At 48.9% G+C, this 26,005-nt stretch overlaps 1 protein-coding gene and 1 long non-coding RNA gene across 3 annotated transcripts in view; one reads left to right on the top strand and one right to left on the bottom strand.

Annotated features, from left to right (window-relative positions):
* The window catches only part of LOC147916975 (uncharacterized), a 10,107-nt gene extending 2,068 nt beyond the window's left edge, over window positions 1–8,039 (top strand). The window contains exons 2-4 of the long non-coding RNA XR_015552165.1: window positions 1,702–1,809; window positions 5,463–5,527; window positions 7,418–8,039. This is a non-coding gene — a long non-coding RNA (uncharacterized LOC147916975). The remainder of the gene's footprint in view (window positions 1–1,701; window positions 1,810–5,462; window positions 5,528–7,417) is intronic.
* NME9 (NME/NM23 family member 9) lies at window positions 101–26,005 on the bottom strand. 2 transcript variants are annotated; one of them, XM_087430521.1, is made up of 12 exons: window positions 25,956–26,005; window positions 25,469–25,505; window positions 20,004–20,061; window positions 15,369–15,472; window positions 11,548–11,619; window positions 9,697–9,813; window positions 8,069–8,144; window positions 5,548–5,630; window positions 5,155–5,247; window positions 4,018–4,172; window positions 2,330–2,466; window positions 101–401 (listed from the first exon to the last, which is right to left on the bottom strand). In XM_087430521.1, exons 2-12 carry the CDS (start codon window positions 25,499–25,501, stop codon window positions 337–339), a joined length of 993 nt encoding a protein of 330 aa, XP_087286647.1. In that variant the 5' UTR covers window positions 25,502–25,505; window positions 25,956–26,005; the 3' UTR covers window positions 101–336. The 2 variants fall into 2 exon arrangements, with proteins under 2 accessions (XP_087286647.1, XP_087286646.1); XM_087430520.1 differs by lacking the exons at window positions 20,004–20,061; window positions 25,956–26,005 and having other exon boundaries at window positions 25,469–25,691.

The raw sequence follows: 26,005 nt of genomic DNA, 5'->3' as shown, positions 1-26,005 counted from the left end.
TATAACTCAGTATCCCCTGGGATGGCACCATATCACAGCGGAGGGCGATAACTGATGTCTATTTATTTTGTAAAATCCCAGAGATAGCAGAAAAAAAGGATATGTTCTGTATACTGTTTAATAAGGCAGGAAAGTACATACTGTTATTATTATTGTTCATGAAAGATAGCTAAGCCAAAAAAGTATCGGTGCTTAAAGAGTAAGTTCCGGTTCTGGAGGTTTCCTCCTGTGCGGCAGACACGAGTGCACTGACATTCGGCAGACACGAGTGCACTGACATTCCGTCTCGTAGCCTCACCTCAGTCCCGGCCCCGGCAGAGCAGCCCGCCTGGTCAATCAGTCCACGTCCTCAGGGCAGCAGCACGCCTCAGCAGGGCCCACCGCTCCTTCAGCCTCGTGGCCTGTGGGACGACAGATGTTCTGGAGGACTGCTGAGACCCGGCCCTGTCCCAGTCGTCTGTCCCATGCAAAATCCACAAAGAAACAGGAAAAGGGGATCTAATTGCCTCACAGATGATGAAGTGAAGGGTCAGGGTGGAAGGGACAGCAAAGAGAGGTCCTAATATGTGTGTGAGGGACCAGGAATTAAAGAATGAGAAAAGGGTGACATTCATGGAGCACTTAATAAGTGTCAGGCACCAGGCTGGGAACACCTCCTTTGTCTCCTCTCATCTTCACAACAGCCCTATGAGGAAGATGATGATTATGGGCTATCATGGGTCTATCCTTATGTCCACTTCACAGATGAGGAAACTGAGGCCTAAAAAGGGTGAGTAACTTTAACTTTCCCAAGGCTACTGGGCTGGTAAAGAGTTGAGCCAGGATTGTCTGTCTCCAGTGCCCTGACCCCTGCCCCTTAGCAGAAAAAGTGCTGGGTACATTGAAAGCACGCTCTGCTCCTGACAACTGAGAAGACACGACACATCAAACAAATGGTCAGAACATCAGCACCCCAACGAGGCTGCTTCAAGGTCATGCCTGCAGGAGGCTGTGCACTTATTCCCGGGATGTGGTCTGGACTCAGACCCTTCTGGAATTGTCTCCTTAGCCCATTATCACCTGAGGCCAAAAAGTCAGGCTCAGCTCTCCCAACACTGTCCCCAGTACCCAAGGAGGATTCCTCAGCCGCTTCACTGTCTTCCCCAGACGTGGCCCTGAGCCATACCTCCTTGTTTCCAATCACCCCCAAAAGGATGAAGATGTCCCATGGCCCTGGACACATAAGGACACGCATCGTGGGCTCTCTCTGGGGGCAGGTCCCCAGAGGAAAGCTGCCCTCGCAGTGCCGCCATCACCAGAGTGAGAGTTCCTCCCGGCAGGGGGATGGCTTTGAAGAACCACAACACGCACTCGGATGCGTAAACTTGGGTCCCTTGGATCCACATAGAGCCACACTTCCCTGATGTTCTCAACTCCCTCAACTTCATTGCGCTCTCAGCTTGTCTCAGCTGGCAGTGGGCAGCGGCGAGGATTAGACGAGGGCCAGCACGGGCCAGCTCCCGTCCTCCCTTCCCTCGCCCTCGGACCACCTGTTCTTACTTGGCGGCATTCAGATCTTGAGGAGACCCTGAATGTATCAACATTTAGGTGAATACATTGGTTGAAAACTAAACATTTAGGCACACATAGGTTATGACCATTTCAGATCTGCACGTAGCCTTCTCCCAAGAATCCCACCCTCACGTCCTTTGCTCTTCCCAGGATATTCAGCCCCTGGCCTCTCCACCTCACCTCAGGCTCAAACCAGAGACAGCAGCTTGGCGACAGGAGCAGCCGGGCCAGGCCGAGTTCTTCCGCTTGTGGAACGGGGTGAGTCAGTGCACTCTGGACCCCTTGGGTTTCTCACCCCGGTGTGGAGGTGATGACCCAGCATGCTTTTCCCAAACTGTGGGGGCTGATGCGAGAGTCAGCCTCCAGGCAGAGGGCCCTTCTGTGTCCCTCTGCTTCTCAGTCACCTCACCAAGGGCTTAGCGTGGGCCGTGCAGAGCACAGAGGAAGTGAGGGGTGACATCTGGCCTCCAGCTGGCTTTGAGGTAGGCTTACAGAAAGTTAGTTAAATTTCCCAGAGGTTTCCACAGAAAAATGCAAAGTAACTTTGCAACAAAAATATGGCTCCAAAGTAAGAATGGAGCAAAAAATGTAATGAGATATTAAAAGCAACACTGTTACTCTATGGAAACAGATCGGGACTGCAACTGAAGTTATGTAATAGCCCCTGTGTTCCCCACAGGACCTTGTTAGACTGAAGACTTGGTCACCACAGTTATCATCCGCCCCCCACATGCTCACTGCAGATTTAATAAAGACCAAGTCTGCCTGGGTGACTTACCCGGAGGGGCTTCCGGAACTTCGTGTGAAAACTTAAAACTGGGGAAGAGCAATGCCAGCTCTCGGCTGGCGTCGTCTCCGTCCCGGCTTCCGTGGACCGCATTGAAGGGCATTTCTGTGCCATACTGAGCGCGGAGACTGGGAACATTGGCAAAATGTACAAGAAACAGTTGTTTCATTTGAAAAGAAACGTTTTGCTCTCTGGCAACCTGGTCACCAGCTACCGTTCAGCCCCCTGCCTTTCTGTGAGCTGGCTCTCTGTCTGTTGAAAATGCCAAGAACCACAGCAAGGAGAACCGTAGCTGACATCCAGTCTGTCAGGGCAGTGTTCTGGGCACGTTTCCGGGTGCTTCATTTGCGCCACAGCCCTGTGAGGGAGGCTCTGTCATGACCCCAGTTTAACTATGCAGGAGGCACGGTGGACACGCAGGGGCTGCCGTTGGGTGATATCACTGCCTGGGGAACGGCTCGACACAGGTTTGTGCAGTAATCCCCCAGGAACCCCAGGAGATAATACTAAAGTTGCTAGGACTTCAGTGCTAGTGTGACAAGCACTGTTCTAAGTGCTTCATGTATATATACTTATGTGACCCTCGCATCAACGTCGGAGGCAGGCCCTATTATAGTAGCCATTTTTCAGATGAGGATGTGGAGACACAGAGGGATTAAAGCATGGCCCAAAGCCACGCAGTTAGTGAGAGGAAGAAAAGAGATTCTGAAGTCTGTGCTCTTAGCCACGGCACTCACGGCCTCCCATGACAGGTGCTCGTATCCCCACTTGACAGACGAGAACGGAGGCTCAGAGAAGGGACTCGCCTCAGTATGCGCTGACCTGAGATCTGAACCCTGAGCTGCCTTTCACTGGCCCAGGTGGCCTCATGTATGCATGTTCCCGGCCCCCTACAACTACAGGTGCAACTGCAGTGACTTAGTCTCTTGTGAATTTCTTTCCTGTTGGCTGGGCCTCTGCCAGCTTCAAAGGCAAGACACAGTGGGTTTGGCATTGGCGGGGCCAGGCTAAATATGCACAGGGCCAAGGAGCAGACCAGGGCAGCCTAGTGTGGTGTGCAGAACAGGGTGCTCAGACCCTAGCAGGCCTCAGGACACCCTGGGTGGGGAGTAGGAGTGGAGGGGGGTCAAGTCTACAATGCAGATTCCTGTGCCCTTCCCAGAGTCTCTGACTTGGCAGGCCTGGGTGGGGCTCTGGAATCTGTATTTCCTGGATGCATGGTGCAGGTGGTTCTGGGACCACACTGTGGTACCCTCTGGCTGCAGAGAGAAGAACAGTGAGGCCTGGATCCAGCAGCAGCCTTCAGAAGAGGGCAGAGAAGGGGAGGAGGCAGCAAGGAGGCAGATCACAGGCGGCACTCAGCAAATGGCTGGGGACTGGATCAGAGGGTGAGGTCTGAGCACCCTGTCCTGCACGCCACACTAGGCTGCCCTGGGCTGCGCCTTGGCCCTGTGCATATTTAGCCTGGCCCCGCCAATGCCAAACCCACTGTGTCTTGCTCCTCACATAAATAACAAAGAGGTCAGGGTCTCCCCAAATATATAACACAGAGGGGCTTCATGGCTGTCAGAGAGCCTTCTGTGTTACCCATGATTCTGGGCTGAACATCGAGCAGGGCTCTCAGCTTCTTTGGATGCAGGTTTTGAAGTGGATGAAAGGCCCACAGCTGGTGACGTCACCTGTCAGGCTGCTCCTTCCTTGCCACGTCAGGGTCACAGGGCCCTATGAGGGTTCGCCAGGCAGTGACCACGTCCTCAGCACCCTCAGTCCTGGAGAGGATCAGGAGGTGGCTTGGTCCACTGCACATGTGATGTACCAGCTTCTCAAATGCCTCCTAGCACAGGGAGGGAAACAAGTGACCCAGGGCAGGGGCCATGGGGCCTGCAGAGGGTCAGCGGACCCATCCCCACACAGGATGGGAGGGGGTCAGTGAGCAGCCTTGCCACCAGCCAGCATGCCCGTGGAGGTCTCGGGGATGCCATGGAGGGCCCCGGGGGAGCAGGTGCCCAACCACACCCGGAGAACCCAGATATAAGTCAAAGGCGGGAAGATGAGACTTTGAGGTGATCCATTTGGGGTTGAATGTGAGATTATAATAAGTTAGGTGGGGCATACTTCCATGTATGGAAGTCATGTGGATGCTGGATAACCACAGGGTGGGATGCAGCTGAGACTTCATTTTTGCAGGGCCTGGCAACCCTTCCCCCTGCTTCACATAGCAGCACTCTGGTTTCCCTTTGGGGAGCAGCCCTTCCCCATTTCACTTGATCCTAGCCTGACAATGATGCCTATCACCCCCCAACCTCGACACTCACACCCCTCACCTGAGAGGTAGGGCTCTGACCCAAGCTCGGTCAACCAGACCCTCCCTCCCAAGTAGGTGGGTCACAAGCAAAAGCAAATGGCGAGTGGTTGCATCCGACTTATCCAACAGCAGCACCTAAAGTGGCTGTCCTCGAGGTTTTGCTCCTGAGATCCCTACACCTGCCTCCGTTCCTCTTCTCCCAAGACCTTCTTGTTCAACTCCTTCAACTCTCTTTCTTCAATTCTGGAAGTTATGGAGTATCCTTCCAATAAATTCCTTATTTCATTACTTAAGTTAGAGTCAAAATCTCTTCCTTGCAACCAAAGAGCTTTTACCTGCTACAGCCCATAATCATTTTTCTGAAAGCAAACTCATGACCCACTTCCTGTTCATTTTCTTGTTCTTCATAATATTCTATTTTCTCCCAAACTAATGTCAATCTATAAACAGGTTGTTGGAAAGAGAGAAAGAAATGAGAGTGTGTTGGACATATGGAAGCAAACGAGCTGACCTCTCCAGCTCTGTGTTGGTAGAAAAGGCGCATTTCTGCCTCTGTCACAGTTCTCTCTTCGTTTGTTAAAATGTCAAAGCCGGCCTCCTGGATCTGTAGGATACATATATATGCATATTCTGAAAGGGTAAACCAAGCCCAAATTCACATTTAACTTAGTTGAAAAATAAAAGATAAAGGAAAAGGCAACATTAAGAGCTGTGGAGACCCTCATCTTCACGGCATCCTTCCCAATTAGATTTAAATTTTTTAATTTACTTACATGGAATTTTGGTTACAAATCCTTAGAAGCCTTCTTTTCCCACTAGGACACTGCTGCATGATGCCCCACGCCTGTCTTTCCACCAGGGAAGACATGAGGACAGTCTGAAGGGTAAGTGTTGTCTCTCTTACCTTCATAATAATCTCATCAGTCTTTCCGTGGACCACTGCATCCGGTTTAATGATTGCCAAGGTGCAGGTCTTCTCTGCTGAAACTGCAATCAGTGAGGGTGGTGCTGTCAGACATCTTGAGGCTCTCAGGAGCCCCCTGCAGGGACCATACAGCCTCTGCACACGGCTCCCCTCCGGGGTTCCCTCTCCTGGCCTCCTAGCTGTGCCCCTGCAGACCTGGACTCTAGTGGATGCCTGGGTCTGGCTGCAGACCTCCACCTCAACCTGGCTGCAAAGGACAGAGACATGCAAGGGACACAAACCTGGGAGGGAGGGAGTGGAGGGAAGGAGTGGGAGGAGAAGAGAGATGGAGGAGGAGATCAAAGACTACTCAGGAGCAGAAACCCAGAGGCAGCTGAAAGAGTCACCTGGATGGGGGAGAGCTGGAGCAGAGGCAGTGCAGGCCTGGCCACTCCTGTCCCTTCCTGTCACCCTCTTGTGATTCTTGGCCTCTCCCCACAGTCTACTGTGATCTCTCACGGTACTGGCTCCTTCACCAATGCTTCTTTTTAACTTTCCTGGCACGTGGCCACGAATGGCTGCCCCAGGCCCTGAGTCTCCGTGACTTTTCAGTGCCAACATGTACACCAAAGTGCAGCTTCCATCTTCCCTGTCTCAGTCCAGACTTTCCTGAGAGAAGACCGGCCTGGCCAGCTCATTGTTTGGAGCCAAGGCACCAGTCACAGCTCACTGCCCAGTCCGCTCATTGGCCAGTGTCCACAGGTCCAATCAGCAGTGGCGATGAGGGAGGCACCACGTGATCGTAGCCCACTGCTCAGGCCCGCAGACGCTGCAGGAAGCCCTGTGACCAGTCCGGGAGCCCATGCCTGTTGTAGTCCTGTTCGTACGAACTTGGCCTTGGGGAGCTACCTACGCTCTGCACAGACCCTGTATTCCCCATAGCCTATTTCCTGCTCTCAGCTTTTACATCTGTTGTGTTGCAATGAAACACGACAATGTCTGCATTTAAGGAGGGCTTCTTACTCCAAAAATCTCAAAAACGTGTACTGCAAAGGTGTGAATCATTTTCAGCAACAAATCTGTTCGTTTTTCTGTGAGTACTATTTCTAACGTCCTAGGTACACATAGACTTTAAGGGACTCTTACGGTAGATTCCGTTACAAATTGACCAGTTAATGAGATCACCTAGAGGTGTAGAGGGAGAAGAGAAGAGGCCAGAGCAGGGGCCGGGAGAACTCCGGCTTGAAAGGGGAGCAGAAGAAAAGAAGGCGATGAAGAGGAGGCTGAGGAGAGGCCAGAGACGTAGAAGGAAAACGAGAAAGGTTGTGACATCTCCGGAAGCCGAAGAGAAGAGGGTTTTGAGAAGGAAGACATGAACATCATCCAGGTCCACAGAAGGATGCCACAGGATATGATTGGAACCTGCCTGGTGGGTTTGGCACCAAGAAGGTCTCTGGTGCCCCCGTGAGCACCCGTTCAGGGAGGAGCAGGCACAGAGGCCAGACACAGCAGGTGGGGGCAGGAGCAGAAGGTGAGGGGTGGCCCCACGAGTGTGGACGAAGTTCAGGAAGCTCGGCCGTGGAGGAGAGGAAGGCTAAGGGCAAGGCAGGCTTTGCGTTGTTTTCTGTGTGGAGAGACTTGATTTGAGAGGAAATAATGGGGAGGGAAGAAAGAGAGAACCCAAAAAGGAGGCAAAAATTGCTTCCTGCAGAAGCCAAATCACTGCCTTCTTTTCACACTTGAAGTTTCCTTGCTCTCCTGAACTGAGCCTTTCCTCGTTAGAATCCACCTCTAACGGTCCTCATTATCCACACGCCACTAAACAGCTTCCTGCTTCACGCAGTAATAAAAATCTTCCTTCTCTTTCCAGCTCGGTTCCTGAACTTCATCCTGGTTTCCCCTGTTGCCTCAGCCACCATCAAGAGCACCTTCCAAAAAAAAAAGCACCTTCCCAGCAACAGCCTTTCTAACTTCTGGCTTCTCTGCGCACTGTCAGATCAAGTTGTTGTCACATTAAAGGTTCAGGAAGAACTGTGATGCCCCAGAGGGAGTGATGCTTGGGGACTCCCGGGACGAGGAGGCAGGGCTGGGGGAGGGAAGGTGTTCAGTACACCTGACTTTCTGACACTTCAGAAAAAAGGTGAAAACAGAAACTTGAGCTGTTCAGCTCAAATAAGACCTAAGGAAACAGCAGCATCATTACTCTCCGTTATTAGTACCACCACCCTCCATTTTATTAGAGGGAGCTTTCTCTAATGCCTGGTAATTGCCATGAAAGCCACACTTGTGATATCTAAACCTGATCAGAAAGCTGTGGAAGGTGCCCAAGATGCCATTAAAGGGCAGAAGGGAGAATTGACACAGTAGTTTGAAGTCAGGTGATCGGAGACACGATGTTTTATGACTAATCTTCTCAGAGTTCAGATTGTTCAATAAACTCATTACTCATATTTTTTTTGAAAAATCCATCAAATCTGAGTCTGCTTTGCCTTTTTCCCTTGTTTGTGGGTTCTGTACTCACCCACGTCCTCTTCTTCACCGTTGTCCTTTTCATGAGAAAAACGTTCATCTTCATCAGAAAGAGCCTCGTCTTTAATCTAGTGCAAATTGGTCATGAACAGAAAGTAGTTAGCTACTTTCTAGTTACCACAAGACCTTCAAAAACCTGCAGAAGCCAAAAAGGTGAAGGTCCAAAATACAGAGGGAAAAAAAAGTCAAGATTATCAGTCTTGGAAACTTTACGAGATCCTTTTTAGTGGTTGGCTGACGGTGGGGTGAGAGCATTTGAAGACAAGGAAATCCACACTGATCTTGAGGTTTAGATTCCACCTGTTTTCACAAACATCAAGTCAAAACTAAGGAAAGAGAAAGACGAAATAGAGAGCTGGCAAGAAGACAAAGGAGGAATTGAAATGCAAGTAAATATTAAGCGATTGGCTACCCAGGGCAGGGAGGTAGTACAGAGAGAGATCATGTTCCCTGGAGGAGGCACGAGCATTTATGATTTTCTTTCTTGGGGGAAAATTGCGAGTTTTCTGGGAAAAAAATATGATTTGAGTCTAATCCATTCTATAAAAATAGGGTTCACTATTTGGAACGTTTCAAACTTGAACAATGTTAAGGCTCGTCTGGCAGATGCTCAGAGCACCAGGAAGTACCTCTCTCTACCTACGGTGTGTCAGTTTTCAAAGGCAGCCAATTATTTATGAAAAACTTGCAGTCTATGTTATCATGGAAATAATTTATGAAAATCACAGGCTATACTGATCCTATTGCTCCTGGTAATGACAGAGCTTAAAGAAATGAAGCCCCTGTGATCCACAGGTAAAACCTCAGGAAGGTGAGGTGAGGGTGGGTCACCGCGAGGGATTTCATCCTGAGGCTCACTCCTCCTACCCACCACTCGATTCCCTACCTTTTTTTCCATTTCAGAATTCACTGTCAGGGTTCCAGAAACCCCTGTTAAGAGTTGAAGTGGGGGGCCGGCCCTGTGGCTTAGCGGTTATGTGCGTGTGCTCTGCTGCTGGCGGCCCGGGTTCGGATCCCGGGCGCGCACCGACACACCGCTTCCCTGGCCACGCTGAGGCCACGTCCCACATGCAGCAACTAGAAGGATGTGCAACTATGACATACAACTATCTACTGGGGCTTTGGGGGGGGAAATAAATAAAAAATTAAAAAAAAAAAAAAAAGAGTTGAAGTGGGGAATGAAAAAGAAATGGGTAAAAGAAGTTGACGTACTCTGGATGAAGGGGATGACTTTTAAAAAGAAGGCTTCAAAATGCATACATGTCATAGTCGACAGTGTGCCCTCCCCAGAGCCCTCAGCAGGACTGTCAAGAAGGGGTGGGCATTTTTTTTTTCCCCCCAAAGCCCCAGTAGATAGTTGTATGTCATAGCTGCACATCCTTCTAGTTGCTGTATGTGGGACTCGGCCTCAGGATGGACGGAGAAGTGGTGCCTCGATGCACGCCCGGGATCAGAACCCGGGCCTCCAGCATCGCAGCGCGCGCACTTAACCACCAAGCCACAGGGCCGGCCCAGGGGTGGGCATTTAATGACGCTTCCCATGGACAGCGCCAGGAAAATGGGTGGGACAAGGGGAGGGGACACTTGTGGGTTTGCTGCTTGTAGAAGTGACCTCCTCACCACCTTCCGTTCTCTGCCCTCTGCCAGCACCTCCTTTTCGGCCTCCAGCTGGTCTAGGATGGTCTTCTGCAGCAGGGGGGCATTTGCTCCTCTAACCACAGCCACCAGTTCTCCTCCCTAGAATACGGTACAAATGTACTGGTCAAACCACATGAAACCCTCTTCACAGATATTAATCTTTCAAGAGACAGCGAGAGTGTTCGAGAGCTTTGTTTAGGAGTGTGCCCAAGGTCAAGGTCCACCACCTCAGGCTCACAGCCTCCAGCCACTTCTCTACCTTCTGCCCCATGCCCTCCTGTCTAAACTTCCTTCAGGGCAATGGGAGTTAGTTAAGGGAGGAACAGCGCAGGCTAGCTTGTGAGGGACTAATTGTGGCCAATAAAGGGCTCATTCAGCAGACGTCTATTGAGCACTTCTTAGGCCAAGCACTGAGACAGAGGCAGAGAATATAAACACCAATCACAAAAAGACCTAATCGTGCCCTCAATGGATGGGGAGTGAGTGGGGAGAGAGGTGGTCATGTCAAGGAAACAATTAGAATAGAATAAGACCATTGTTTTAATAGGGATACTTGAATTGGGGCAAGAATCAACTCCATCTGGGGTGGTCAGGGAAGGCTTCAAGTGGAGGTGGTGTTCATGTCCTGCTGACCTGAGTTTCCTGCTTTAACTTTCTCAACACATATCACTCATGGAAGTTCCCATGGTCCTCCTCCATTTCCATCCCGCCCCACAGTGAAGCCCCAAAGGATGAGGAGTGTGGTGGAGCCTGCTGGCTTGGCCCATGTTCCCACACAGCCGATTATGATGTATGCTTTAATCACTACGGGCTCAAGCAAGCAAACCACTGTGGTGATGATCCCATTTCTGCAACTGAGCTCCCCTGTCGGTTTGGCTGGGGGGGGGGCACATTCATCTCGGCTCCTTCCTACTTCTCCCTCCCTCCCCCACCACGTTTCATCATCTAACTTCAGTCTTCCTGCTAACAGCCAAAAGCTCACATAGTTTCACCGTAAGCTTCCAATTTATTATACTTGCAGTGCTGAGGGCAGGGGCCAGAAGGTTTCCAAACTAAACAACTCTGGCCTGGGTGGGTAGATCCTAGCTTCCCTGACTGTAGATGAGGGGGTTGGACCCAGTCAGGATTTGTATATCAATCAATTGCCTTCAGGGCCTGGCAGGTGATAAACCTAGGAAGCCAGGGATGAGATAATGGTCCCTCAGGGGCGTGCCCGTGGATGTCACACCCAAAGACATCCAAATTATCTTTTCAAAACGCTGGACCACTTGGCTTTCATCAATAGTCCCTCTCATTTCTGACTTTCTGTAAACATGTCTTCACATTTTATGAATAAGTAACTGTGAATGCAGAGCCTGTCTACCCCATAAAGGAGCATTCATGTTTGCTGGAAGTTCCCCTCTATGGGGCAGAGGATAGAAATCTTGAAACTCTGTGCTCTGAGAGTCCAGAGCACTCGTAAGCCAGAAGGAGCATTTGAGTGACTCCAGCCGGTCAGGAAGGCTGCTGGAGCCCAGAGTGACCATAGGAGCTGTGTCTCCCCAACCCCCCGCCCCCCCCACCCCCCCCACCCTCACTCCACCCCCCACGCCCCGCCAGCGAGCCGTGCCCTCGGGCCACCAGCCCAGTCAGGGGCCTGCAGCACCGTGACTTAAGGAAATCTGTCAAATTTAGCCAAAATAATAAATATAGTCCAGGAGAAAACAGCATCATGTTTGGATCAGTGAGGCCTCATGGTGACTCCCGCTGAGGACTAATACCAGTGAGACGCATCTATCTGAACTCGAATGATTTGCAACCATTGGATAGTTCTGGTTCTGAAACTGTACTTACTGCATAAAACAGAAAGGTCGGCTCACACCTCCCTCGGTATTTTTCGAGGACATCAAGACAGTCTGCCTCTGCCTGGAGAAAACAAGCTGTCAGCAGGACCCTGGGGCACAGCGGGCCTGTGCCGGCATGACGGTGGAAGAACCACACAGGGCAATCCACACACACACACACACACCACACACATACATATACACACCACACACATACATATCACTCACACACATACTACATCCACACACATGCACACACACACACCCCCACACACACCCCACACACATACACACACCACACAATACACATACTACATCTACACACACAGACCACACATACACACACACACACCACACAACACACAGAGTGACTCCCCTCCCAGGTGTGGCCCCAGCTTGCTCTCATGCTGCTCTTTCTAATGTCTTTTCATCAGAATCTTAACAACTGTCCTGGCAACATATTGATAAAAATTGTTGATGGTGTACTTTTTTAAGAATAAAATAAGGGGGCCGGCCCGGTGGCGCAGGCGGTAAAGTGCGTGCGCTCTGCTGCGGCGGCCCGGGGTTCGCCGGTTCGGATCCCGGGTGCACACCATGCTTGGTGGGCCATGCTGTGGCAGCGTCCCATATAAAGTGGAGGAAGATGGGCACAGATGTTAGCCCAGGGCCAGTCTTCCTCAGCAAAAAAAAAAAAAAAAGGAGGATTGGCAGGTGTTAGCACAGGGCTGATCTCCTCACAAAAAAAAAAAAAAATTGCTAAAAAAAAGAATAAAATAAGGAGGAAATGACGGTTTCTCCTGCTCCCCACCCAGCTCCTGCTCCCGGACACGGGAGCTCCACTGTCCAGCGCCCTCCCGCTGCACGACTGGTGATGACAGAGGTGGAAGGGCCTCACACTCTGCCTTCAGTGTCTAGTAAACCCCGTCTGTCCGTGGACACAGCGAGTCCCCGTCGGGCACTTCCTCCGCACGCTACAGAAGCGTCAGCACTGGCTCCCGAGGGAGGAAGTGCACAGTGCTTGAAGGCAAACTTCTCTAGAAACTAGCATAAGGTATATTTTCTCCTGTGTTCACTGCCTATGAACCTCAAACCCATGCAGCATCTCGAATGTCTCTTGCACACTTCTCCGGAATTTATTCCCATTTCCATACATTAGTCCAAGTAAATGTTTGCTAAAAGTTCCCCTTTAGGGGCCGGCCCCATGGCGTAGAGGTTAAGTGCGTGGGCTCTGCTGCTGGCGGGCCGGGTTCGGATCCCGGGCGCCCAGCGAGGCACCACTTGTCAGGCCATGCTGTGGCGGTGTCTCATATAAAGGGGAGGAAGGTGGGCACGGATGTTAGCCCAGGGCCAGTCTTCCTCAGCAAAAAAAAAAAAAAAAAGGAGGATTGGCAGGTGTTAGCACAGGGCTGATCTCCTCACAAAAAAAAAAAAAAAAATTGCTAAAAAAAAGAATAAAATAAGGAGGAAATGACGGTTTCTCCTGCTCCCCACCCAGCTCCTGCTCCCGGACACGGGAGCTCCACTGTCCAGCGCCCTCCCGCTGCACGACTGGTGATGACAGAGGTGGAAGGGCCTCACACTCTGCCTTCAGTGTCTAGTAAACCCCGTCTGTCCGTGGACACAGCGAGTCCCCGTCGGGCACTTCCTCCGCACGCTACAGAAGCGTCAGCACTGGCTCCCGAGGGAGGAAGTGCACAGTGCTTGAAGGCAAACTTCTCTAGAAACTAGCATAAGGTATATTTTCTCCTGTGTTCACTGCCTATGAACCTCAAACCCATGCAGCATCTCGAATGTCTCTTGCACACTTCTCCGGAATTTATTCCCATTTCCATACATTAGTCCAAGTAAATGTTTGCTAAAAGTTCCCCTTTAGGGGCCGGCCCCATGGCGTAGAGGTTAAGTGCGTGTGCTCTGCTGCTGGCGGCCCGGGTTCGGATCCCGGGCGCCCAGCGAGGCACCACTTGTCAGGCCATGCTGTGGCGGTGTCTCATATAAAGGGGAGGAAGGTGGGCACGGATGTTAGCCCAGGGCCAGTCTTCCTCAGCAAAAAAAAAAAAAAAAAGGAGGATTGGCAGGTGTTAGCACAGGGCTGATCTCCTCACAAAAAAAAAAAAAAAATTGCTAAAAAAAGAATAAAATAAGGAGGAAATGACGGTTTCTCCTGCTCCCCACCCAGCTCCTGCTCCCGGACACGGGAGCTCCACTGTCCAGCGCCCTCCCGCTGCACGACTGGTGATGACAGAGGTGGAAGGGCCTCACACTCTGCCTTCAGTGTCTAGTAAACCCCGTCTGTCCGTGGACACAGCGAGTCCCCGTCGGGCACTTCCTCCGCACGCTACAGAAGCGTCAGCACTGGCTCCCGAGGGAGGAAGTGCACAGTGCTTGAAGGCAAACTTCTCTAGAAACTAGCATAAGGTATATTTTCTCCTGTGTTCACTGCCTATGAACCTCAAACCCATGCAGCATCTCGAATGTCTCTTGCACACTTCTCCGGAATTTATTCCCATTTCCATACATTAGTCCAAGTAAATGTTTGCTAAAAGTTCCCCTTTAGGGGCCGGCCCCATGGCGTAGAGGTTAAGTGCGTGTGCTCTGCTGCTGGCGGCCCGGGTTCGGATCCCGGGCGCCCAGCGAGGCACCACTTGTCAGGCCATGCTGTGGCGGTGTCTCATATAAAGGGGAGGAAGGTGGGCACGGATGTTAGCCCAGGGCCAGTCTTCCTCAGCAAAAAAAAAAAAAAAAAGGAGGATTGGCAGGTGTTAGCACAGGGCTGATCTCCTCACAAAAAAAAAAAAAAAATTGCTAAAAAAAAGAATAAAATAAGGAGGAAATGACGGTTTCTCCTGCTCCCCACCCAGCTCCTGCTCCCGGACACGGGAGCTCCACTGTCCAGCGCCCTCCCGCTGCACGACTGGTGATGACAGAGGTGGAAGGGCCTCACACTCTGCCTTCAGTGTCTAGTAAACCCCGTCTGTCCGTGGACACAGCGAGTCCCCGTCGGGCACTTCCTCCGCACGCTACAGAAGCGTCAGCACTGGCTCCCGAGGGAGGAAGTGCACAGTGCTTGAAGGCAAACTTCTCTAGAAACTAGCATAAGGTATATTTTCTCCTGTGTTCACTGCCTATGAACCTCAAACCCATGCAGCATCTCGAATGTCTCTTGCACACTTCTCCGGAATTTATTCCCATTTCCATACATTAGTCCAAGTAAATGTTTGCTAAAAGTTCCCCTTTAGGGGCCGGCCCCATGGCGTAGAGGTTAAGTGCGTGTGCTCTGCTGCTGGCGGCCCGGGTTCAGATCCCGGGCGCCCAGCGAGGCACCACTTGTCAGGCCATGCTGTGGCGGTGTCTCATATAAAGGGGAGGAAGGTGGGCACGGATGTTAGCCCAGGGCCAGTCTTCCTCAGCAAAAAGAGGAAGGATTGGCACGGATGTTAGCTCAGGGCTATTCTTCCTCACAAAAAAAAAAAAAGTTCCCCTTTAGGGAGCAGAGGATAGAAATCTTGAAACCCTGGGCTCCGAAAGTGAAACTTCAGAGTTCACAGTGTTCATGAGCCACGAAGGAGCATCCGCGTTAGAGGGACACGGATTCCTTCCCCGAACACGGCGTCAGGAGACTGCCCTCGCCGAGTGACTGGTAGGGAGGTGGGGCTGGGGTCGGAATCTTCATCTCTGAGAAACTATAAAGTGTCATGACTGACAGCAACCAAAATATCCACAGCTGATGCCTTTTCAATGATGTGGAAAAGGCAGCTCACACTTCCTGTTCCTATTTTTAAATTTTTAATTTTTTACAATGTTGTGTGACATGCTGGTGAAAGAGGATCTTACTAATGCAAAATGCAGAAGGTCCGGGCCAGCCTCGATCCTCATCTTCTGGAAGAGGCTCACCACGGGTTTGCAGGGGCCACACCAGCCTTGATAGACGTCGACCACTGTGTGGACAAGAAGCGGGACCGTTCTGTGGGCACCAGCACTACCCACGTCAGGCAGAATTTACACCTGCACATTCTCACCCCCTCTGGAGGACGTCTGTCTGCAGGGGCACTTAACGGTTAAAGGGATTTATTGTCGCCTAGGAGTGTGAGCAAGCACGCAAACCCAGCTCTCCCTCATTCTTATGAACTCAGTGTTCTGAATTCTAAACACAATGAAGTAAGTAGGGTGAAAAATCATTGTCTTAACATGGATCCTTTGCCTTAGGGAATTTTCAGGCACATTCAGCATCAGGCCCAGCACAGAGTGGCCCTCGATAAATATTTGAATTGGACTGAAACTGTTCTAAAAGGAAGAAGTCACTGTAGGTGACCCGCCAGTGTACAGTCAACTCTTAGCTACTTTGATAATAAACACAGATTTGACCTTTTCCCTGTCGAATTAAAAGCTACTCGCTTTGGGTAAAGGAGAGTTTTATTTACTTTATAAACTCTACATTGTTCTCCTGGGAAGTGAAGCTGATAGAGACGAAGGTGGGAACTTGGATACCTTTTTCTTCTCTGGGCCCAGTGTGTGGAGTGTGCAGGCCAGGCGTGAGGGAACCCTCTCATCAGACTGCACTGGACCTCGAGCCCTGTAAGCAAGCTGGGCCAGCACAAGAGCACCAGATCCGCGGGGGACCCGCCAGCCCCATCACGAAGACGCAGCAAGTGCTAGACTGTGGTATCCCGGAGGTCACATTTTAGAGGAAGGATGTCTTCAAAAAGACCTCAGCGCTCACCAAGTTCATGCCTAATCCACACAGGTGGGCACTGCTGTTCAGCAGCAGGAGTGGCAGGGTCACGGGGTCATGGGGAGATAGTGTGGACACTGTTTATAAACTATCAGGCCTGCCAATTTTCATAGCATGCAATTTGTGATTTCACTTTTTGAAGATTCACATTTCAAGATTTTCACATCATGTGAGAACTATTAATAAAACGATATAAATTATCATTATTCAAATTAACGTAGACTCTGGCAGCACCGTATTAACACTGTACTGTACTAATCAGGGAAGGAAGGTGTCCCAGTGGAGGGGTGACTTACACTGGGCATTTTGGAAAATGCCAGGCTTGGATGGGCAGAGAGGGAGGCCATGGTGGAAGCACGGGCAGCCAGGCACCGGTCGGGGTAAGGTTTAGGGGCTACCGCACATGCTGGCCCAGACCTGCCTGCGGTTGGGCTGTGGGCAGTGGTGGCAGAGATCCCTGGAGGAGTGTGGAATGTGGGTTTATGGAGTTCCATCCTGATCTAATGGGCCATGAGCACTCACAGCAAGTTTTAGAGAGGAGAGGGAGCTGATATTGACTGAGCTGCAAGAGAGCATCTGCTCTTTGCTTTTCTCTCAAAAAACCCAGTGAGATGGGTATTTTGGGTAGATCATTATCCTACTATAGAGATGACGAAGCTGAAGTTCAAAGAGGTGGAGCAACCCACCCAAGGTAAAAGAATAAAAATTCTCAAGCAGTGGAACCAAGTTTTGAACCCAGGTTTGTCTGAAGCCCTAGCCCATGCTCTTTCAACTCCTCCAGGAAAGAAGCAGGATGCACAAATGCAGGAGTCCTGGTTAGTTCAGCCAAGCAGCATAGTTTTGCAAAGAGAAAGTGAGAGCCAAGCTGGGTGTGGGAGGGATGAGGAAGCCAGACACGGGGGTGGCAGTGTCAATGGGAGGGAAGGAACAGACGAATCCATGAGACTTTGAAAAGGAAGTGGAGAGACTGGGGAGGAAAGTCGTGTGGGTGTGAAAAGGACTCCACCTTGGAGCCTGGCAGAGAGAAAGAACTGGGTGGGGGCAGGGAGAGAGCGTTTGGGGAGGGAGAAAAGTGAACTAGACTCTAGACGCTGGGTCTCCAGACCAACCAGAGAATCTAAGGCGAGTGGTCCCAAAGGCAACCAGACACCAGCAGGGCCAGGAGAGAGGGGTTTGGGCCACAGCATCAGGTGGAGGATAAAGATCTGGGCTTCTTCAAGGACAACAGCTTCACAGTTAAGGGAGAAGGGCATTTGGGTCAAGCCAGGAAAAAGTCCTTGAAGACTTAGAGGACCCTGTATCCAGGCCCACCAAGGAGAGCAGGTTCAAGCCCCAGGGGGAAAGACTTGGGGGCCCAGTTAGCTACCAATCTCTATGCAGGATTTGCATTGATAGTTCAGCCCAGTCTTTTGTATCAGCTTCCCACCTCCTCTTGCGCTCCCTGGCGCTCCGAGGAGTGGTGGGGATGAGGGCACACTTCACAAGGTTATGAGGGGTGGGGACTGGAGAGGACTCCGAAGAGTTTGACTCTGAAAGACAGGAAGCAAAACAGAAAAGACGTCTGGAAGGAGAGAAATGGCAGAGAAAATCAAAAGCTGCAGGTAGTATGTGTGTGTAAATCTGAATAGACTTTTGCCTGTTTGAAGGCAGAGGGAAATGAGCCAGCAGAAGGCAAGACTTCCAAGATGGTGGTTGACTTGGGAAGCAAATTTCTGCTGGCTCTAGAAAGAAGAAAGAGCATATCTTCCTCGAGACTGCCTGATGAGAAGGGGCAGACGAGCCCCTGCAGCCTTCAGTCAACACGATTCCCTTGCATGGCTTAGAGAAGGGCTTGACAGGATCCACACTCGACAGATGTTAGCCAGGGTCACATCGGGTGTCCGGACATGGCACATTCTCACAAGTGATGAGGGGGTAGTTTTCTTACTGTTGTTAAAGAAATAGAATTCATGGTTGTTTTGCCCTGAAGTCATGTTCCCGTTGCACAGACAAGACAGAAGAGTTAAGACTTGGCACCATCAAAAAAGCTTTGTAATCCCTCAAGTAGTAGAGGGGGGCAAGACTTACCCCCACACTACTGGGTCAATGTGACCACATTTAATTAGCACCCAGGCCTGGACAAGTCTGCTACAGAAGGAGATGAAAAAGACAATGCCCCTGTGTTGAGAGTTTAGGGGGAAATGCATGAGGGTGGGTGCTCACCCACACAGGGGCCACACCAAGCTGGGCGTGTGCTGGGGGCGTCGAGACAGAGTCCCACCCCAAATGCCCTAGAGACTCCCAGGGGGAAGTGACCACGCAGAGGTTCAGGAAAGACTTCATGCAAGGAGGCTGTTTTAGAGGTGGGCCTGGGAATGAGGACGATTTCTACAGGTCATGATGGGGCCATGATATTCCAGGTAGTAGGAACAACACGGATAAAAGTGAAGAAGGAAAACTTGTGGCATGTTCAGGAAACAATTTGGAGCTGAGGACACACCTCAGGGAACAGTGGGTGAAGAGCTGGAAAGACAAACTGAGTCACGAGGGAGGGAAGGGGGAGGGGGTTTGAAAGCTGAAGTCCTTGGGTTGGGGGGGGGTGATGCAGAGAGATAAGAGCAGATACAAGCTGATGGAGCAGGTGTATTTATAGGGAGAAGACTTGAGCAGACACACAGAGAGAAACAGAGCCCAGAGATATCTAGAGTAAATGAAGAAGAGAAAGGAACAGCAGGGGAGCGGGGTGTGGCAGACAGTCTCTAAGATGGGCCACTGAGTCCTGCCTCCTGGGAGTTATGCCTCTGTGTGACCCCCTGCTCTGGAGCGCAGGCTGGACCTAGTGACTGGCTTGTAACGAATGGGATGTCACTCTTGAGGTTAGGTTACAAAAGACCACGACTTTCCTCTCTCTCTCTCTGTCTCTCTCTCCCTCCTTCCCTCTCGTCCTGCTCTGAGGGAAGAAAGTTACCATGTTGTAAGTAACCTTATGGGGAAACTGATGTCTCTGGCCAACAGCCAGCAAAGACCTGAGTCCCACAAATAGCCACATGAATCAACTTGGAAGTGACCTTCTAAGATCTGCCAAAGCCCCATGACTGAGCTTGGAAGCAAATTTGATTCTGGTTGAGCCTTGACATTCCCTGACTCCTTAACTGCAGCCTGGTGAGAGACCCCAAGCCAGAGGCGCCCAGCTAAGCAATACCTGGATTCCGGACCCACAGAAACTGTGGGATAGTAAATGTTTGTCGTTTCAAACCACTAAGTTTCGGGGTAAATTGTTGCCCAGCAATCGATAACTGACACAAGGAGGGGAGGAGGCCCAGGGCCAGTGGCTGTGCTGTTTCCTCATGGCTGTGCAGCCCCTGCTTCCCTGCCCTTGGGTTGCCTGGCTCTCCTTCCAGCCCCTGACTTCCAAGAGACCCCTGTATTCCTTCCACTCCATCCCCTTTTGTGCCTCAGGTCATTAGCAGAGGTTTCCGTTCCTTAACACCAAACAACGCCTGAGGAAGACAGCCAGCTCTGAAACAAGGAAACCCTGTTATCCGACAGCACTGACTGGTTGCCTGAACTGAGTTGACCAACATGTTCAAGCCAGATATATGTATACGTACACACACACACAGGGAAATCGCCTGCTTCTTCATTCATGAAACTCAAGGTTATAGGAAATTGTGCCCATTGCAGCTTTTCTCTTCATGGTTTAATGTGTCATTTAGCAATTTTGAAAAGGATGAATCTAAAAAATTATCTTATATTACCAGTTAGTCCTTTGGAACTGAGCATTTCCTCCCAAAGCTCCTGGGTGCTGATGTTGACCTAACATCAAAGAGGAACAAACGCTGTGTTACCGAGGGCACCAATGGGGAAACAAGCTGATGTGTTTGCTCCAGATCTCTCTCTCTCTCTCTCTCTCTCTCTCTCTCTCTCTCTCTCTCTCTCTCGCTCTCGCTCTCGCTCTCGCTCTCTCTCTCTCTCTCGCTCTTTCTCTCAGTGAAGTAGTTACAAACACAGCTCCAGCTGGCCTCTGTCCCCAATCGTCTTTTCTCCTTCTCTCTCCTCCTGCCTCCATCCCCAGGAATAGCCACTATCCTAAGAAAATCTATCGTTTAAAAAAATAACAATTTTTACTTGTTACTTGTCCAAAAACAATATATACAGTTGTTTTGTGTCCATAAAATGTACATAAATAATATCATACTATAGATATCTTCTTGCAATTTGAGTTTTCACTCAACATTAAGTTTTGACATTTATCTATATTTATGTACAGAGAGGTATTCATTCTTTTTTGTCTTTTTATGTTTTATTGAGATATAATTTATGTCCAGTGAAATACACACAACTAAAGTGTTACAGTTCATTGAGTTTTGACAAAAGCATACACACCCCTATCACACTACAGAACATTTCCATCACCCCAGAAAGTTCCCCTATGTCTCCTTCCAGTCACTTCCCACTCCTCACCCCAGGTAAACACTGATCTTTCTGTCATGATAGATTCATTTTGCCTATTTTAAAACTTCCTATAAATGAAATACTACAGCATGTATTCTTTTGTGCTGGCTTCTTTCCCTCAGCGTACTTCTGGGATTCCTCTGTGTAGTTGTGTGTCAGTAGTTTGTCCATTTTTATTCCTGAGCATATTCCATTGTATGACGATATCATAATTTGCTTGATAGATATTTGGGTTACTTCCGGTTTGGGGCTATAAATAAAGATTATGAATATTCTTATTAAATCTTTTTGTATTCATGTTTTCATTTGTCTTCAGTAAGTAAATACCTAGGAGTGGAATTGCTGGGACAGGGGGTATATGTATGTTCAATTTAATAAGAAACTGCCAGTGCTTTTCCTAAAGTGGTTGTACCATTTTAAACTTCCATCAGCAAAGTATAAGAGTTCTGGTTGCTCACAGGTTCTCACCCACATTTAGTGATGTCAGTCTTTTAAATTCTAGCCACACTAATGGTAATGTAGTGGTATCTCACTGTGGCTTTAATTTCATTTCCCTGATGACTAGTGGTGTTGAGCAGTATTTAATGTGCTTTAATTTAATTTAAGTCTGCAAGCCATCTGAAATTAATTTTTGTCTATATTGTGAAGGAAGGATTAGGGTTAATTTTTTTTTTTTTTTTTCTGTGAGGAGATCAGCCCTGTGCTAACATCTGCCAATCCTCCTCCTTTTTCTGCTGAGGAAGGCTGGCCCTGGGCTAACATCCGTGCCCATCTTCCTCTACTTTATATGGCAGCATGGCTTGCCAACCAGTGCATTGGTGCACACCCGGGATCCCAACCAGCGAACCCTGGGCCACAGCAGTAGAGCGCGTGCACTTAACCGCTTGCGCCACCAGGCCGGCCCCATGGGGTTAATTTTTTTTTTTCCATGTAGAGGTACAGTTGTTTCTGCAAAATTTGTTGAAAAGATTTATTTTGCCATTAAATTGCTTTGGCACCCTTGTTGAAAACCAATTGATGGAATAAGTTTGGGTTTATTTTGGATTCTATTCCGTTTCATTGACCTATTTGTCTGTTCTTATGCCAGTACCATGCTATTTTGATTACCGTAGCTTTATAATAAGTCTTGGAATCAGGCAGTGTGAGGTTTCCATATTTGTTCTTCTTTTTCAAGATTCTTTTGGCTCTTCTAGGTCCTTTGCATCTCCACATACATTTTAGAACCGGCTTGTCAATTTCTGCAAAAACTCCTGCAGAGACTTTAATTGGGATTGCACTGAATCTATGGATCAATTTGGGACAAAATTGAAATCTTAACAACATTGAGTCTTCCAGTCCATGAACATGAAGTTTCTCATCATTTATTAAATCTTCCTTAATTTTCTCAGCAATGTTTTGTAGTTTTCAGTGTATACGTTTTGCACATCTTTTGTTACATATATCCGAACATCCATATCAGAAATAATTCACAGTTGAATTTATTGTCATCTCTTCACATTTTTCTCTTATCTAAGAAGTATTCTGGTTTACGTCAGAAATGAAATTCAAGGAGCAATATATATTATATTCTACACAGTACATTATTAATAATGTACATTTTTGTATAATGTTTTTTGAAACAGTTTCAAACTTACCAAAAATTTGCAAGTACAGTACAAAGAACTTTTTCTTGAATTATTTGAAGGTAAATGACCAACCTGATATTCCATTATCCCTGAATACATTATCATACATAACCATGATACAACTATCAAAATCAGGAAATAAACACTTAAGTATTATGACTATCATCCTCAGACCCCATTCAAGTTTCACCAGTTATCCCAGTAACATCCTAAATAGCAAAAGATCTAATTGGAACCAGGTGCTGAATTTGTCAAGTCTCTTTGGTCGCTTTAGTCTGGAACAGTTCTTCAGTCTTTCTTTGATTTTTATGACCTTGACACTTTTGAAGACTATAAGAGAGTTATTTTGTAGAACGTCCCTCAGTTTGGGTATGTTTCATGTTTCCTCCTGATTAGATTCAGGCTGTGCATCTTTGGATTGGTCAGAACTGGTTGGATTGGTTGGAATTGGTTGGAACTGGTTGGATTGGTTGGAATTGGTTGGAACTGGTTGAACTGGTTGGAATTGGTTGGATTGGTTGGAACTGGTTGGAATTGGTTGCAACTGGTTGAACTGGTTAGAATTGGTTGGAACTGGTTGAACTGGTTGGAATTGGTTGGATTGGTTGGAACTGGTTGGAATTGGTTGGAACTGGCTGGAATTGGTTGGAACTGGTTGGATTGGTTGGAACTGGCTGGATTGGTTGGAACTGGCTGGATTGGTTGGAACTGGCTGGAATGGGTTGGAACTGGCTGGATTGGTTGGAACTGGCTGGAGTGTCAGAGAATTAGAAGAATGTTCCTCTCACTGGATCCTTTCAGGTGACACAATTTTGATCTGCCCCATTACTGATGATGTTCACTTTCATCACTTGATTAAGGTGGTCTGTCAGGCTTCTGGACTGTGAAATTATTCTCTTTCCCTTTGTAATTAATAAGTTTTTGTGGGGAGCTACCTTGAAACTATATAAATTAAAAGACCATGACAATTACCACTCATTCTTAGTACAGGTATGCTAGAGTCTTTGTCCCTTTACGGGCTAGAAACATGTAACATCTGCAAATCCTCTATTAAAAACTCATCTTTCTAAAGAAATTATGCTTCCATACTTTTTTGTTTCTATGAAAAAAAGAAGAAAAAACAGAAAAGTCGTCTTCTTGATGCCTTAAATGAGGTAAGAGAGCTGGACTGACATCATCCTGGGCCCACAAGTCTAGTCCTGAGGAAAGTGACAGAGGGTTCAGAAGAGCCCCACTCCACCCTCTCTCTCATAACAGTTACTTTCAGAGGCGCAGCTGTCAGTCAGTGGCAGCTCTCTGTGGTGCTCCCCTGTCGTGGAGTGAACCACATTAGCAGTGGGGCAGTTGAAGAATCTCACTCCTAGGAGCAGGGCAGGAGCAGAACAGTACGGGAAATATCTGGACTTCACTAAGCTGTACATTTGGTAGGGAATGAATGGGGAATCTGTGGCACTTTTGACCAGTCTGTCTCTTGATGTCCTGCGACTTCCGTCTCAGTCACAGAAGATCCTACATAGTCTTACCCAGAGACAGGACAGGGTTCCTGGCTTGGCAGACCCTAGAGCACTGCTGTCAAGGAGTTGACCTGGTGGAGAGGCAAGGCTTACACAGATGCCTCAGTGCACACCAACTCTCCATCCCCCTCAGCAAATGGGAGCACGCACTTGGAGTACCACATTGAACATGGAGCTCTGGCGATTACACATTTTAAAAAATTGCTAAAAAATGTTATTGCCCCCAAAGGGGATTTGGGCATAGACACATGAAAAGATAATCATATGGGGCAAAAATCTTAGAGCCACCACAGTCAGCACTCAGACCATCTTGGAAGTGTCTAGAGTCTCGTCACAACACCTCTGTAAGTTATGTGTTATCCCTCCTGTTTACATAAAGGGTGTGGAGGCTCAGAGAGGTTGAGGAACTCGTTCACACAGCAATAAGTGGTAGGACTGGGTGCTTAGAATGTATTTACAGACAGAATATAGACATATGACGTTTCATAACTCTGGAGTGCTGGAACATCAATGCTGGCAGGCTCTCAGGGATAACTCAGCCAACCTCCTCATTCTACAGATGGACAAGCTATAGCCCAGAGAGGTTACATGATTTATACAAAGTCCCAGAGCTGGCCAAGAGAATAGTCAAGAACTACATCAGGTCTTCAGACTTCTAGTCCAAAGCTCATCCCTTCCCCGTTCACCCCCTCCCAGTAAAGGCTATCCTTAGACAGACATTGCTTTCTCCCTTTTTTAAATCACAAGGCTTTGGAGATTCACATACAAATTGCTGGTGCCACGAGGACAATGCAAGAGGAATCAGGTGTCTCAGGACGGCTGCTGCTCTATTCTCCAGGAGGTGCCTGTGGCCTGAGCATTTATCCTGATGGCCCAAGTTGACTCTGAGACATTTTAAGGTTTGCTTTAAAATGTACCCATATTACAGATCATCAGATGATCTCCTTATGATGAAGCCCTCTCTCCCAATTCCAGCCATGCCTGCATGTTTTTACCATTATGTTAAAATCACCCACTACTTATTGTCCAGGACTAGAAAAAAAAGAGCAGAGACACTGGCTTACAGATTCACTTGTCCCAGGCACAAATTAAGTAAGGCACTCTCTATAAAGAATGTGCAGTACACAAAATATCGAAATCTACTCTGAATAAGCGACTGATTGAAGAGAGCAGTGGTGGGAGAACTGGGTCTCTGGAGAGCACTCAGCTACAGACTGCAGGCCCAAACTCAAAAGAACCTATATCAGATTCTTGCAACAAGTGGCGATTACATTTCAACAAAAAATATGTCACATCGAATTATATTGATTCATATTTTCTTGGTTTTGTAGTTTTATTTAATTCATGTTTGGGTTTTATGGTTGCATAAGCACTATAAGCATAAAGAGCTTATACCCAATTTTAAGTTTGTTTATATTTAAGTGCACAAAAAATTTGTCATCACTAGGGGTCCCAGATAAGTTTTTTCCTTTAAGACGGAAGGTACGACGTTCAAGTTTGAGAACACCGTTTGTCGTATACTGCTGGCAAACAGAATATCACTTTTATACCGCACTTCCCGTTCCGCACCATCCTCCTCGTCCCCCAACCCCAACCAAGTGCAGGAAGTAAGCGCCCCTAGAGGCTTACCTGCAGGGCAATTTCTTTCTTCTTGCTGCCCATGGCTCTGCAAAAAAGACAGAAGCCCTGTTACCGCAGGCTCGGATGCTTCCCCGGCCGCAGCCTCGCGACAAACCGCTGCGCGCATCAGCAAGCCAAGAGCCTCCTTCAGACAAAGCGCCTCGCCCCTTGAAGGTGCTTACAAGTGGCAGCAAATAAACGCACTGATGCAAAATGAACACCCCCTGAGGGAAGTAGTGCCTGCAGCCCGCGGGCTCCTGGCTCGAGGGGCGGGTTTTCTGCGGATTTGCGAAGCCCCTTCCCCGCCCCGGAACCGGCCAAGGGGGGCGCGCAGAGGCTCGAGTGGGGGCGGGAGGCGATGCAGCCCGGCAGGCATCGGAGCGCCCGCCGAGGAATTCGGGCGGAAAAAGGCCACAGAACCCTGCTATCCCTACAGTTCCAGTGTATTCCTGGGAAACTGAGCCACCACAAACGATCTCTCCACAGGTGCACGGACCTCAACGCGCTGCGAGAGTTTCCAGCAGAGTCTGCGGTGACCCAGCCACG

The sequence above is a fragment of the Ceratotherium simum genome, chromosome 5, assembly GCF_057802395.1.
Source record: "Ceratotherium simum simum isolate JZ-2026a chromosome 5, ASM5780239v1, whole genome shotgun sequence".
Classification (NCBI taxonomy): domain Eukaryota; kingdom Metazoa; phylum Chordata; class Mammalia; order Perissodactyla; family Rhinocerotidae; genus Ceratotherium; species Ceratotherium simum.
The sequence above is the reverse complement of the archived record's forward strand: the minus strand, read 5'-3'. Positions and strand labels throughout refer to the sequence as shown.

What these genes read in the sequence shown, in the direction of transcription:
- NME9 (XM_087430520.1), bottom strand. Translation starts at nt 25,586, where the DNA reads ATGCGCGCAGCGGTTTGTCGCGAGGCTGCGGCCGGGGAAGCATCCGAG. An exon ending in CTGATGAGATTATTATGAAG is followed by an intron (nt 5,248 to 5,547) that starts GTAAGAGAGACA and finishes TGTATCCTACAG; the next exon opens with ATCCAGGAGGCCGGCTTTGA. An exon ending in ACCAACACAGAGCTGGAGAG is followed by an intron (nt 4,173 to 5,154) that starts GTCAGCTCGTTT and finishes TCCCTGTGCTAG; the next exon opens with GAGGCATTTGAGAAGCTGGT.